The 16120-nt window shown below is 37.4% G+C and overlaps 1 protein-coding gene across 8 annotated transcripts in view; it reads left to right on the top strand.

Moving 5' to 3' along the window:
* Dmd (dystrophin) overlaps positions 1–14974 on the top strand; it is a 2099091-nt gene extending 2084117 nt beyond the window's left edge. For 5 of the 8 annotated variants that reach the window (XM_047536255.1, XM_047536256.1, XM_047536254.1 and 2 more), the window contains one exon: positions 12409–14974. In XM_047536255.1, coding sequence (XP_047392211.1) covers positions 12409–12506 — 98 coding nt within the window. In that variant the 3' untranslated portion in view covers positions 12507–14974. Of the gene's footprint in view, positions 1–7474; positions 7507–12408 lie in introns of all 8 variants that reach the window. The other 3 variants (XM_047536257.1, XM_047536261.1, XM_047536260.1) reach the window with 1 other exon arrangement.
* Positions 14975–16120: the final 1146 nt, after the last annotated feature.

Below are 16120 nucleotides of genomic sequence, written 5' to 3'. Positions count from 1 at the left end.
CGCTTCTTATGCATAAGCAACATTTTCACCCACAGAATCTTCCCACCAGCCTGCCTGAGCTTCAGATGTCTCCCTGTACCCAAAGAGACATTTTGCTGCCATTGTTAGTTTCTGGGGGCATTTCTTTTGGTATATTGCCCCAACATAAAAGTCACTGATCCACCTCCCTTCCATGAATAAAAAGAATGGTAGCAGTCACCTGGGATCAAATAGAAGGAAAGCTTGGGGAAGCATAAAGAAGAAAACACCAGGCTTTGTGACCAGTGATTGGCACCCCTAATGGGCAGCCTGGGAGGGAAGGGCAGCAGAAAATCTGGGCTATTTGTTCCTCTCCATGAGGGCAATGAGGAGGGTGTTTTGAGTAGTATGTTTTTCCTATCTTTTTGTTCAGTGTCAGTTAACAATGGCCATTTCCTAGCTATTTGATGTGCAAGTGAACGTTGTGCGGTGCACGCTAAAAGCAATAATGTTCTGGCGGAGCGTTGCTAAGGAACCGTCAGGGGAAGCTAATTTTAAATGTCTGCACCAGCCATCTTTTCACTGCTGAGCACCACTGATGTGTTGATTTTAACAGATAAGAATCTTATCTGTCTTCCACTCACCCCTACACCACCCCCACCTGCCACCTGCATCCCCATCCTGAATATGTTACATATCTTTTCTTTCTACTTGTCATGATTTATAAGGAGAAGTCCATACACGGGATTGGCAGAAATCAAATGCTTTCAACTTTACTCTCATTATTTTATCCTGTCAGTTTTTACTAGTGCCTACTAGTATCAGAAAAAGTACTAGGGGGGTGCAAGGGAGAAATGACAAGTTCCTTGCCTTCAAGGAATTTATGGTCCATTGGGCATTCAGAATTCCAAAGAAGTTCAGATCACAAGGCAATTATATGATGTCTGTAGTGGAGATGTATTTGGCATGAGTAAATCCCAGAAGTACCCTGATAGTGAATTAGGAAGGAAGGGGTTAACCTCAAGTAGAAGTTTCTTCTTTAAGGTTGTACACATTTCATCACCCCCACGCTTTTCTTTTGAAGGTTCTAGATAGGCATCTTATCCCAGCCCTTTGAACTGGTAGCTTGTTTACCTACTGTATGGGAAGTAGGTAGCTGCTCTGTTAGTGCCCTGGGCATTTCTCCCACATCTAAACAACGAGCATATTGCAGGAAAGAGGCAACAGCAAGACTGCTGGCTTTCTTTCCCTAGAGGTAGACTTGCCTTCTCTTTTGTACCTGGGCCTCTGGTCCACTCTAATTAGCTTTAAGGTAAAATCCTTTGCAGCATGTCTCTGAGTCTGCCCTTTAGAGTCCTTGAAACTAGACTGGGTGTAAAATAAGCCTCCTAAAAGTCTAGAAATTTACCTCCTCTGATATGGTATTTGCAGTTAACATCTCTGATGTTGTAGTTACTTGTGTGATATTGATTTACTTGTATGGCGTCTTGGGAAACTATTCAGGCTGCCTGGATAGTGTTGCTAAATTAGTGCTTATGGAAGAATACCATTCCCTAAGTTCTGCAGTTCTCAAATACAGGATAAGGAGGCCTTATCCTTATACCAGTTCCATTGACTAAGTTTCTATTTAATCATACCCTGGTGGTCTGAGAAAATTACTTCATATTCTTGAAAAATAGACAAAAAACATAACAAGGCAGTGACTAAGGTGTTAGGGGAGCCTGGGCTGGTCTTCTTGATACCATGACCTTGGGTTTTGTTTGTTTTGTTTTTCCATACTTCCTGCTAAATGAGGCATTGTTACTAGTCCTTTTTCTCCCCAAATTCAGATGGATAAAAAGTTGCATTATTGTAAAAATAGACTAAAAAGTGACTCTTAGAGCTAGTCATGGTGGCCCTCACCTATAATCCAAGGGACTTCAGAGTCTGAGGCAGGAAAATCACAAGTTCAAGGTCAGCCTCAGTGAGGCCCTAAGCAACTTAGTGAAACCCTGCCTCAAAATAAAATAAAAAAATAAAAAGGGCTGGGGATGTTGCTCAGTGGTTAGGCACCCCAGAGTTCAATCCCCACTACCAAAAAAAGAAGTGTCTCTTAGATGTTTTATTTATGACTAAAAGCATTTTCCTTTGAGGAGAGAGAGAGAGAAAGAGACAGACAGACTTGGTTGGGTTAGATCCATCTTACCAGGTAGGTTGCTATTAAGCAGAAGTTCTTGAGACTCTTAACATCTCAGGATTACAGACTTTCCCAAATAGAAGATCCACGAAAGGTCGTCTAAGCATTTTTACATTCAGAATGGTAGCCATTTACCTGATTTGACCATTATCTATGTAAGAGAAACAGTTTGCATACACTACATGTATACGTATGTAGTCACATATTCATACAAAGATCAAAAACAAATATTTGAAACAGTATCTTCTATACTGCATACATGTATGGTGCTTCTATTTTGTTTTTTAAATTTTTCTGTATTTATTTATTTATTTATTTATTTTGTAGTACTATGGATTGAACCCAAGGATGCCCTGCCACTGAGTTGTGTCCCCAACCCTTTTTATTTCTATTTTGAGAGAGGGTCTCTCTCTCTCTCTCTCTCTCTTTCTCTCTCTCTCTCTCTCTCTGTCTCTCTCTCTCTCTCAGTTGCCCAGGTTGACCTGGAACTTGCAATCCTCCTGGCTTAGCCTCCCAAGTAACTGAGATTATAGACACAAGCCTATACACCTGGCTCTGTTTTATTTATTTAAAAATAAAATACTGATTACAACCCACTAAATTGATTTTCTGTTCCAGATGTTTAAAAGAAAAACACTTATCTAACTGATCTCAGTTTTCTTTGTCCAGGGGTGAATATCTTTCTGGAAGAAAAGTAAATTAATATTTTTACCATGAAAGTTCTTTCCAAGACCTGGATAATGTCTTAGAGGACTTCACAGTTTTATTCTAACATCTATGTTCCTGTTGTTGTGTTACCAAAAAAAATAAATAAGTTCATGGTTGCTACAGCTGTTTCTGACAGCTGTTTGAGTAACTCAAAACAGATGTCAGAGCCAGAGGTCTGACATTTAGTGGAAATGTGCTATTAAATACCACCTCATGGTTTATTTAACCCTGCTAGTTAATTGCCCACAGAGGAAAATCCTGTTTTTTTTAAATTACATTTTTCATAACTATATAAAGCATATAGATAGGTGAGTCGTTGTGTACTTTAAATTTACAAATTTTTTGTTGTTAGCTCTTGCCAAGTTTTAACTTAAGAGTTGGACCGTAAGGTATCAACCAATCTTTATCTCTCACTTTCACAAAGAGAACATAGAAGCTCAGAGAAATTAAGTTCCTTGTTCATGGCCATTCCACAAGTTAAATTAGGCTTCTAATCTTATCTTCATGGCCTTGCTAAACTGTTATCCAAATTAATAAAGGGTTGCATGCTTCTCCATTTACTGATAAACTGAAGGCCAACACTCTCCTGTATAATAGGCAAAATAAACTACATTGTGTTGAAGGTGTAAATGTATGCACATTTTAGCTTTGTGCTTATATCTTTCCTATCTAGATACAGTTAATTCACAACCATTTGGGAGATTTCAGTGGCTCAGTGTATATTTAAACACTGAACATTAGCCAGTTTCTATCTAATCTGTCCATTTATCTTTCTGTAATCCATCCCTCTGTCTATGAGTATATGTACAAGTTGAATTCCAATGTAATGAAAATCATTGTCTACTTATCCACTCTAAGATGTTTTCTAAATCTCCTCCATTATTCTATAGGAACACTACATGAATGAACAATAAGTAAGATTTTAGAATAAACCCTTTAAGCAATTTGTCTTGTAAGCCTGTGATCATTTAGCAGTCTTCCAGATGTATTTTTATATGTACAGTATGTGCATTAATGAAAGAAAATGCTTTCTTAGTGGTGTGATATTGGGCTCTCCAAAATAATGGTGCCATTTTATAGAGATTAGTGAATAATAGGATCCAAGATAAGCTCTCAGGACAATAAGACAATCAAGAAAGCAGTGAGCAGTGCTCTGTGAGGATTTCTGCTGCCTGTGCAGTCTCTGGCCTACTGACCTGTGCTACCTAATTTTTATCACCCAAAGTTTGTGCCATCCTGTCTCTTTTATAACATCCCTTCCCAAATATGCTCATATACATTCTGTCAAATGTTCCTAAATTACCCAACCCAACAGCTTTGTAAAACCTGACATCTTTTAAAATTCACCTTTTGTTTCATGTTTTTTTTGTTGTTGTTGTTGTTGTTTATGGAAGAGCAACATAAAGAACAAAGGTAGATGGATGTGCCCCCTTTTGGGTACTATTGTTTCTAATTTAAGTCCACAAAAGATCTGAGCAACTATCCCTTTACACCAGGGGTCAACCCATGGGCCAAATCTGGCCACTACCTGTTGTTAGAAATAAAATTTTATTGAAACATAGCCATACCCATTCATTTACATGCTATTGATGACTGTTTTTTTTTTTTTCACTACAAGTGTGTAAAGTGATTGTGACAAATTTGAAGAGTTGCTACAGAAATTGTGTGACTTGTAAACCCTGAAATATTTACTGTCAGACCCTGCATGGAGAAATCTTATCAATCTCTGACTTAGACTATTTTGTGTTCATTCTGACTTATTACACGAATACAGTCATGGACTTCAGTGCTGACAAACTTTGAACTCCACAAACCTGTGCTATTGAATTGATTTATACATTTATATCCATTTTCACCAGAGAACCTGCATATTCAGTATTTAAAGTGTAGCTATTTGAATCATCTTTGACTTGTAATGAAACAGAAGCCCTAAAAATGGACAAATTCTTCCCTACCTTTGAAAAATAGTTAGTGAACTAAGATTAAAGACACCCAGAAACAATAACATCCTCCACTTTTGTTTCTGAATTACAGTCAATAATCTCAAGTTCATACTGCCTCAGGAAACTAAACTTCTCCAGACCTGAACAAACCCTTTATTTAGACTCAGTACTGCCCCAACACATTTCCCTTTCCCCTTGGTTCATGTCCTGATAATATATCACATTGCCAGATGGACACCTAAAGGCTAAGGAAATTCATTTCCAAAGGGTGTACTCAAAAGTTCAAACTTTTAAATGGTACTTGTAGATATGTATGTATGTATGTATGTATGTATGTATGTATTCACCAAGAACTTTTTTAAATGCTGCAACTAAGTAGGTTCTATTTTGTCAGTGTAGATCTGTTCCCAATACAATAGAAAACATTATTTGATTTTTTGTTTTGTTTTGTTTTTGTATTGAAGATTGAACCCAGGGGTAGTCTATCATTGGGCTATAGCCTCAGTCCCCCCACCCCTTTTTTTTAAATTTTAAGACAGGGCCTCACTAAGTTTCTGAGGTTAGCCTTGAACTTGAGATCCTCCTGCCTCAGCCTCTTAAGTTGCTGGGATTATAGACATGTTTCACCGCACCCAGCCATTATTTGCTTTTAACAGTTTATTTTTTTTTTATTATTATATTATTTTTTTTTACAAAAAGAGGACCTTCTTTTTGTACTGTTAATGAGCACATAGGGACCCGAATAAAGAGGATTTGGAACAAGGGTTTACATGGCTCTGAAGCATGGCTTCTGAAGAAGTACCTGAAACCACCTACATATTATTTGCTGCAGAGTATCCAGCAGCAAGCAGTTGATACTAACTTCTGAATATGACTTGGCATCAAATTAATTAAGATATATAAAGTTAAACATTCTAGGAACTATGATTATTCTGAAATGAAATCATATCATTTTCTAACAACACTGTCCTCCCTAAATGTTGTGAAGTTTAAAAAGCAGAACAAAGTTACAAGCCAGAACAAGTTATAAGCTCTTGGCATTCAAGCAAAAGAATAGCATTCCAAGGCCAAATTGCTTAGAACACAGAAAAGACTTGGCCATCATCTCACTACTACCTTATGAATTCAGAGCAGTTATCAAATACCGATAATGGCTAGGGTTTGAGGATAAAATGTGAGTGAGCAATATGGGGGCTCTACCCTCAAGGAATCCACAGTCTTATAGGGAAAGAAAATTCTGCTACCAGAGAGCATAGCTACAAAGTATAAAGATTTAAAAAGAAAGAAAAACCAAAAAACATGTCAAAAGAATTCAAAGGAAAGGGTGAGTAATTCATACTGGGCTTAATGATAGTCTCCCTTTTCCTATGACATAGTATGGATTTACCGCTGGTAACACTACTGATGAGGAGTCAGGATACATTTTTCTCTCTCTTGTTTAGCTTGGGGAGCATCAAGAACATCCTTACATGGTCAAGCTGAATTTTCATACTCCTAAGAAATCTCTCTCAGGAAAATTCAGAAGGAATAAAAGGAGAGAAGAAGAAAGGGAGGCAAGGAAGGAAGGAAAAAATCATACCTAGAAAAACTTTTAATGTATACTAGAAGTTTAGAACTTGAGTTATGAAAGATTTCTTTTGTAACTCCATACTTCTTCATTCTCTAAAATTATTTCAGGGAGTGTTCATCTTGGAGCTACTAAACTTGGTGGGTTGAGAGAAAAGGAAATGTGGGAAAGGACCTCTAACAGCTCCGCTTTTATCTGTTATAAATGCTGGAATTTCATTTAATATTATTAGGAAACATCCCATGGCCAAAGTTAAACAGCTTGAAAACCAGTATTTCACTTATGAAGACCTGGAGATAAAAGGAAACTTCATGCCTAAGAGATGTTAGGTATGATCAGAGGTTCCTAATTTCCATCCAATTATGAAAAATGCTTTCTCATTAAAAAATAGATTAAATGCATATAGATGTAGGATTCTATAAAGCAAGCCAGTGGGTCTTTAGCCACTGACTCCTGATATTTGTTGAAATTTGAGGAGGCTGAAGGCTTGGTCTTTAATCTGGTTCTGTGGTTACCCTTTAGTGAGACCTATTTCTTCCCTTCATCTTTTCTTTCCATCTTTTCAAATGTCCCCAGTCCGATCATGGATATGCTCAGTTTCTACCAAATAGAACAAATTATCCCAGGAGTATGGAGTCCAGCTTCTATGTGGAATTTGCCTTTCCATTTGGGGTGCAGACTTTGGCACACAACAGCCAACTACTTTTTATGTTTCAGTGTGTTGATTGTCAAGTCCAAAGTGAAGAAATTCTGAGATCATTGAATATTAAACTTGAAATCCTACAGTTACCCTTGAAAACAATGCTCAATTTGTCAAATTTCTATTCCATGCCAATTTTCATCCAGTTTAAGCGTGAACTCTGTGGATTCTATAAATGATGTCTCCTGGATCATGTTTTCTGTTTACACGGATTTTTAAGTGTATGTAAAGCTTATTCAACTAGATGTGTCTTGGGTTTTTCTGTTTCTGTTTTTTTTTTTTTCTCCAGAAGGGAATAAATGAATTGTCATCTCAACATTTGTTTGGTAAAAGAAGCAAATTGGTATGAAATTGTATATTTATGCATGTTTTTTTTTTTTCCTTTCTGATATCTCTGCCTCCTCCTCTCTCTATTATTAAAGGAAGAAATACCCCTGGAAAACCAATGAGAGAGGTTAGTGAGATTCAGGCTCACAGCCATGGCTTCTGTCTGTCTCATCCTGCTTTCTGTGTTTGGCCTTTGTGTAAGAATTGTGTGTGTGCACGCGCATGTGTGTATTGCACATTGTGTCATAATGTAAGGATGGTAGTCATCTCTGCACTTGCAGCTCATGAGGAACATTCCTCAAACGTTCATTGCTGTGGTCATCACCATGACGACAGGATGGGGGTTGGGGAGCAGAAATCTCTTTAAAATGGCAATCCTTTGTGGTCCCTAGGATGGAATCCTGCAGTTCATCATCTGTTGCCATTTGCAACACAAACAAAGTCTTCAAAATAAATTTAGCCTTGAGCATAATTGATGAGTCATAAAGCTTCCTTCCACTTCCAGGACCTTAGCATTTTCTGCCAGTGCCCTTGGTTTTTATTCTTCTGGGATGATGTCATTTTGGTTTTGTTTCTTTTTTCCTGGTTCCTACACGCTTTCCCATTTTAACTAATATTTTTTAAGCACATACTGTGTGCCAGGCACTGTTCTAAGCCCCTGCCATTTTTTCCCTCAAATAATCTTAATGACAGATTTATGAGGTAACTACACTTCTTCACCCCATTTTACAGATAAGGAAATTCAGTCCATGAGGGTAAGCAGTGTGTCCAAGGTGAAAGAGCCAGGATTAGAGTCCAGGCAACCTGGCTCCAGAGCCATACTCCTAACTCTTATGCTGTACTGTCACCTCAGAAAATAGTGTTGACATGCTTACATCATCTTCACTTGCTCTTTAGAAGATGTTTTTTTTTTTTCATTTGGCATTTGGAGCCCAAGAGAATAATAACCAATTAGGTTTTTTAAAAAATTGAATGTTAGTCTTGAGTTTCTTTTAATGCTTCTTTATGGGTTGAAAGCAGCAGCATACAACTGCATCACTGAATACATTTTGGGGTTTTTACAGTGAAAACTGCTTCTTACTCCTGTTCTACCAGGAATATTATCTGAACATTGAATTACCTAATCAAGTGGTTGTTGAATGACAGTGTTGAGTGACAGCCCAAATGAAACAAGATTGTCCTTACCAAGAGTTTAATATGAAGGAGGGGAGAAGGAAAGCTCACCAGTGAGATGTCAGTAGCATGTACTGTTCTGGGAGACAGATTGGATGGGTGGAGAGTTCTTATGAGAAGATTCTGGATCATTAGCAATGGGCTGGACTGGAGTCCACTGATTCATTTAAACATGAGAAGTCATACTGGAAATTCTGCCAACACCATGCCATGCAAGTCTAATGAATTTCATGATCCTCAGCATGTCTACACCAATGCTCCCTTCCAAGGCTTCATGCAGTGGGGTCTTAGGGAGGGAGTGGTAGGCTGGGAGGAAAAATTAAGGAAACCTGAGTCAGTGAAGCACTGACTGCTCCTGCCTCATGTACGTCATATGTGACACTTCTTGGGTTCATTCTTATGGTAAGTGCCTCTTAAAATGTATTTTAACTTTTTGTGAAAGATTGTGCCATATACAGTTTTGACCCCCTGATTGCGTTCTGTTCATGAACAACTTTTTTTAAAAGCATAGAGGCACTCAAAGATGACTACCTAAGGAGTATTATAGTCAGATAAGTTTCCAGAAGCCAGAGAATCAAAACAATAATCACTTTTTTAATGGTATGACAACACCCTAAATGCACAGTAGACCAGATATTTTCCCAGAGATTAAACTATAGAGAAGAAAAGATAAGCAAATTTCACTGCAGTATTCTGGCTTTGCTTGGGCCAACTGAATGCTAACCATTTATTTGGGAATTGTATATTTAAAAAAAAAATAGAGTGCCAGATTGCTATTGAGGTCTTGGATGTTTGCCAGAAAGTCTCAATTCCAATCACTGCGGAAAACAACTCCCTTAGGCAGTGGCGGCTTGTGAGACTAAATGTGTTGCAGTTAGTGCCAACTTGGAAAAACATAAAACTGCCCTAATGTTCAACGCATGGTGCCTTTGTGTTCAATAATCCTTGCTTAAGAATGGATTAAATTAATACTTTCTATAGACATATTTTGGTGTCAACTTGTGCCTGAAGCTGATTGCAAACGCCTGAATCCTGGCTGCTTTTCAGTGCCTCTTGCATTTATAGAACGAGATTTTAATTTTGACTTTAGAAAAATCTGTCAGGTAAAATTGATAACCTCACTAATGCTCTGCCTTACCCACATGGATAATAGAACCAGGATACAAATCGGGTTTTTGTATTCATGTCACAGTGCAGTTTGAATCCTCCGGTGAATTGAGGTATGATTCTTTGGGGTAGTGTTTTGTTCAAGACAAAATTTGTTTTTTCTGGATCTTACAGAAACCTTCATGATAAATTTGGAATCATTATTTTGGTGAAAAAGGTATTTATAAATGAGGTAACTAAAGACATAACATAGATATGGTGAGATGACTCTGAAAGTTCTTCCTTTTTATAAGGATGGCCACAAGGCCATTTTTGAACACTGAACAGTCTAAACAGGTAAAAGATCACCTAAAATTTTCTGGGAATGTATATGGTATATTAAGAATAATGAATCTGTTTTCCCTGGCAAAGTTTTCAATAGCAGATACCCCTAGAATTTACACCTCTGAAGAGACTCGGGAATTTTCCTTCCAGGTGGTAACTGAACACCTTTCAAAGAATAGAAGTACCAGTTGGCTGTATAATCTACAGATGCATTTACTTATTCTAATATTTTCTGAACTTCAGTCCATATCCCTTAGCACACATTCTAAAAAGGCATTTTTATTATTAATAAGCAGGAAAAACCTGAATTCTTCCCTTTTCTATTTGTTTTATAATGTATTTTCTAGCTATTAGGTGAACTATTCTATAGTCAGATGTGGAACATAAGAAACAGTTTGGATTATATTCATATATCGGGTTTTTAGGGTCTTGGATTTTGTTTTCACTGGCTTTGTTAATAGCTGTGAAGCTTGCTAGTAATTCAAAATTTGCACTTCATCCTTTTCAATTATGCATGAATGATTGTGCAAATTTTCCAGGATTGCTGTGCAGTCAAAAACAGATACAGGGCCAGGTGTGGTGGTGCATGCCTGTTAATCCCAGCTACTCAGGAGGCTGAGGCAGGAGGATCACCAAGTTGGAGGCTGACTGGGGCAACTTAGTAAGACCCTGTCTCAAAATAAAGTTAAAAGGGCTGGGGGATACAGCTCAGTGCTAGAGTACCACTGGGTTGAGTCCCCACTACCAAAACAAAACAGGGAAGCCCTCTTGGCTGGTGGCATCATTATCTATTTGTACTCTGCGCTGTAAGGAGCAGCAAAGGTTCCACTGTATCTTACTGTGGTTTTTATGGCATAAAGTCAAAGACGATTTCAGTTCTTCACAGAGGACCGCCAAACTATTGACCACTTTTTTGAACAGTACGTAGGATTTGTTAAAAGTTTTTGTATTTGCAGTCTCAGCCAAAATCCAAAGTGGTTTTAAAAAGAATGTAATTAGCTCTTAACGAAACTCTTTACACTAATAAAGCTCAAAGAGATTTACAAACTTGGTCACTGTAACACAAATGCTTGAATGGCATTAAACTTTAAATAAGTCCTAGAGTGATCTGGTGCCATCACTGCTTTTAATGCCTGCCTGTGAACCCTTTTTTGATCCCCTCATATTTTTCATAAGACAGATATGTCTCTTGAAATAAATATTAGATCAGAATACCTGCTCTGGACTATCTTTAATTTTTATTGGAATTTTTAACAGTTATTCTGGGAATCTGTAAAGTTGATCCATGGCAAGTTAGTCATAGCTTAAGAAAGCCTATCCATTCCGAAGGCAGCACTTTAAGTAGAAAGATTTACCAGTGTCCGAGAATTAAAATTAGCCCTATAAAAATATGGGACATAAATGAAAAAGAAAGCCAAAAAGTGCGTATGTCTCAGATCATCATAGTCTAGATCTAAATTTTGCTACAAAGCACCCAGGGACATGCTGTTCTTATGTTCCATTCTGGGGCATTAATGCTAGGTCATGCCACATTATTATTAAAAGGTTATTCTGATAGTTAACCCTCATTTAGGAGGAGATCAAAGATGGATACATAGGATACCCAAATCCTTTTAATACATGTGGGTCATATTATTATATTTTTCCAGTGCTAGAGATTGAACCCAGGGCCTTGTGCATGCTAGGATGTGGGTCATATTTTAATTAGGCTCTAGAGTGATTTGGGGATGAAAGGTAATTTTTATTCTGGTTTCCTAATTCAAATGTTAATAATATACACAAAAGTCAACTCAAGAGTTTATTTTTCAACCCAAGTAAAAGCAGAAAGGAATCAACCACCTTCACAGTACTACCTGTACCCTTCACAGCTTGACACAACCTGGAAATGAAGATTTCATATGGTGATGATGGTGGCCGTGATGTTAATGGGTGATGGTGGTGGTGGTGATGATGATGGCAATAATGGCAGCGATGGTACTCTTGAGGGTGGTGACAGTTATGGTGGTGGTGGTTTGATCATAAAAAATATTAGTACAAGCCGATGGTAAATACAGTAAGGTGGAAAAAGTGTTATCTCATCATGAAATAATTCCTGTTACAATAGGAATCTTGTGTTTATCCATGGAATCTCATTGGATGATTACATTGGGAAGATGAGTGCAGTGCTCGACATTTTTCATGTAAATGACACTTGTAGTCTGATCCAGTATTAAGCAAGCTGATACTAACAATGCGCGATGCTTCATTAACAAGGCTTTGCTTCTTCCTGGAAACTGGGGAAAATCAAACCCCTTTGTGTTCACCTTCAGTGCAGCTTCTGTGTTGTCTTCACCCAGAACTGGGTAATGATTTCCCAAATAGCAAGAAAATCAGGGTGATGATACCTATACCCTTTGTAAAATCTTTCTTCGTCTTTGTTTTCCAGGACACAATGTAGGAAGCCTTTTCCACATGGCAGATGATTTGGGAAGAGCGATGGAGTCCTTAGTTTCAGTCATGACAGATGAAGAAGGGGCAGAATAAATGTTTTACAACTCCTGATTCCCGCATGGTTTTTATAATATTCATACAACAAAGAGGATTAGACAGTAAGAGTTTACAAGAAATAAAATCTATATTTTTGTGAAGGGTAGTGGTACTATACTGTAGATTTCAGTAGTTTCTAAGTCTGTTATTGTTTTGTTAACAATGGCAGGTTTTACACGTCTATGCAATTGTACAAAAAAGTTATAAGAAAACTACATGTAAAATCTTGATAGCTAAATAACTTGCCATTTCTTTATATGGAACGCATTTTGGGTTGTTTAAAAATTTATAACAGTTATAAAGAAAGATTGTAAACTAAAGTGTGCTTTATAAAAAAAAGTTGTTTATAAAAACCCCTAAAAACAAATACATACACACACACACGCACACACACACAACACACACATGAACTGAGGCAGCGCATTGTTTTGCATTGTTTTAGTGTAATATTCATATGAAGTTCATGGCTTTTTTTCTTTCCTTGCATATTAAAGATAGGACTTCTTCTAACACCACCAAATGACTACTTCACATTGCTCCTTTGAGAATCATTGACTGAGTGGGTCTGGCTGTGGGCTTTCATTTTATGCATCTATATGTCTATAAGTATATAAATACTATAGGTATATAGAGAAAGGGATAAGAATTTCTATAGACCTTTTAAATTTCTTCTTCAAATGTTCCTGCCACTTCCTAATGGGAAAAAATTGCTTCTAGTCATTCGGACTTACCTGCTTCGTCTTGAATGAATTTTCCCTGGAGCCTGAAGCCAGGAGGAAACTACAACACTAAAACATTGTCCAGGACTCCAGATGTTTCTCATTTTAAACTTTCCACTGACAACTAAGAGTATTGAATTTTTTTTAAAGGAACATGTGAAGGAATCCATAAGACTTACCTTATCACAGTAATCTGTTGGTTGATATATTTGGCTTCCTGTTGCTGACTATGCCACAATTTAGATTTAATGATGTCTCTGTGGAAATTGGAGCATCAGATGGCATTTTTAACTCCCACGCAGTAGGAGGACAATAGTGGGGCTCTAGTGGCTATCAATTTCCAGCCCATCCCTGTTAGGGAGCAGGCCACTCTTAAATAACTGGATGAAGATTCATAACCATATGTACACACATCTCTATAATCACAACAAATTTTTCGGCCCTCACAAGAGAAGTGAGTGGTTTGTTGTTATTGTTGTTTTGTTGATTTTCTTCCCATCGTGATGAATTTTTCAATGCTACAAGACTTAGTTTAAATAACCTTTGGGAAAATGTGTAAGACAGTAGCCCCATCACATTGAGACAGTGGTAAATATCAATCCAGAAGCCCATGAACTCTGTTTCCCTCCTTTACATTTCTCTGCAAGGAGTTCCACAAAGGTTTGTAAATGGGAAGGCAAATCAATTCATCTGTTCCAAAAGCAAATCCTTTTCCAAACCCTTTTTGGTAAATTAGGCAGGATAAATATATAAGCAAACAAATTCTTCAAAGTGAAGAGAAACAGTGAAGAGGAAAAGCTAAGGACTGGTAGGAAAAAGCTTTACTCTTTCATGCCATTTTATTACTCTTTCATTTTTTAAAATCATTAATTCAATAGAAATCACCGTGTGTCCTATTACTTTGCAAATCTGTTACCTCTGACATCAAGTGTAATTAACTTTTGGAGTGTGGGTTTTGTCCATTGTTTTATTAATGATAATTAACATCACACACAGCTTCTCATGCTATTTCTACCTCACTTTGGTTTTGGGGTGTTCCTGGTAATGTGCACACCTGATTTCACAGCTTTGCCACTTGTCTATTGTGTGGACATTATTCTCTATTTTCTTTCTCCTTTATAATTTCCAAAATGAAACCCAAAGCTCCAAGGAGAGCTCTTAAGTTACATGGAGATTTGGTTTTAGTCTTGCATTTTTTCCTTTCTGTGACACTGAACTTTTTCTTTACCCGAGGTTTGTTTTAACCAAGATTTTTAAAAAGGGGTTACTTTACATCCTACTAAGAAGTTTTAAGTTTCACTCTAAAATCAGAGGTAGAGTGCATAATTTTGTTTTAATCTTTTTGTTTTGTTTTATCTTTTAGATATTAGTTCTGGAGTGTCTGTCAAAATATTTGAATAAAAACTGAGAGCTTTATTGCTGAGTTTTAAGCATAATTTGGACATTATTTTATGTTCTGTATAACCACTGAGTGTTAAACTGTAAATCATAATCAGTGTAACTGAAGCATAAGCATCACATGGCATGTTATGTCATTGTTTTCAGGTACTGGGTTCTTACTTGAGTATCATAATATTGTGTTTAAACACCAACACTGTAACATTTACTAATTATTTTTTTAAACTTCAGTTTTACTGCATTTTCACAACATATCAGACTTCACCAAATATATGCCTTACTATTGTATTATATTACTGCTTTACTGTGTATCTCAATAAAGCACGCAGTTACGTTACAAAAAGTGTCGATCAGACTGATGCTTTGTTTTTACTTTTAATTATCTAATTTCTGTTATTTATTTCATTTATTTGGGGGGATGAAGTCTCCCTGTGTCACCCAAATGGGCTTCAAACTCCTGGGCTCAAGCGATTTTCCCCGTCTCTTCTTCCCAAATAGCTGGGGCCACAGACCCACATTCATGTGATTGAAGAATGAAAATCAAGAAAGGCAAATGATGAAAAGCCTCTCAATCACCACAGGGTGGTCCCACATTATCTTCACAGCCTTTTGAGTAAACACCATTACTTCTGGTATGAAAGAATTTCCAGTGTCTTTATTATTATATAAACTATTACAAATGTATGTTCCTACCTTTTTCCTTTTGCTTCTCAGAAAATAGCATTGTCCATACCCAGTTATGCACCAACCTTTTTAAAACTTAGCCTTTGTATCTCAATGTGTAAAATACTTTTTTTTTTTTTTTTGGTGGTGCTGGGGATTGAACCCAGAGCCTTGTGCATGCGACACAAGCACTCTACCAACTGATGTATATCCCCAGCCCTTATTTTTGATAGCTTTATAATATTTTAGTATATGTATGGGTTATTTTTTAATCTTTGGCTATGTACATCTCTTACTTCATCATTTCACTTATACACAAGTATATCCATGGGACCCAGTCCTACAAATGAGGTTGCTGGTCAAAGAGGGTGTTTTAGACAGCTTTTTCACCGCTGTGACCTTAAAATACCTGACAAGAACAATTAGAGGAGGAAAAGTTTAGTTTGGGGCTCATGGTTTCAGAGGTCTCAGTCCATTGAAAGCCAGCTCCATTCCTCTGGACTCAAGATGAGGCAGAACATCATGGCAGTGTAACAGTGGTCCAGCTTATGCTTAAAATATAGCCCTTGCTGCTCTACCACTGGGGCTTATTTTCAAATGGACATGTTTTTCCTTTCCTCTTCTCCCTTTCCCCCTCCATAACCTGGGGGCGGGAGAACAAGATTACCTTCTTCCCATCCTGGTTATGTGTCTTCAAGCACACACCCACCACAGGAACCAAGTAATTTAGAGGGGAGGGAATGGCTATCTCCCAAATTAACAAGTTCATCACAATCCCTTTACAGGGAACATGGGAGGGAGTCTTTAAAAGCCCCCTTTTAAAGATGGAGA

Source organism: Sciurus carolinensis, chromosome X (genome assembly GCF_902686445.1).
Source record: "Sciurus carolinensis chromosome X, mSciCar1.2, whole genome shotgun sequence".
NCBI classification, from domain to species: domain Eukaryota; kingdom Metazoa; phylum Chordata; class Mammalia; order Rodentia; family Sciuridae; genus Sciurus; species Sciurus carolinensis.
This window is presented reverse-complemented; position numbering and strand designations above follow the sequence as displayed.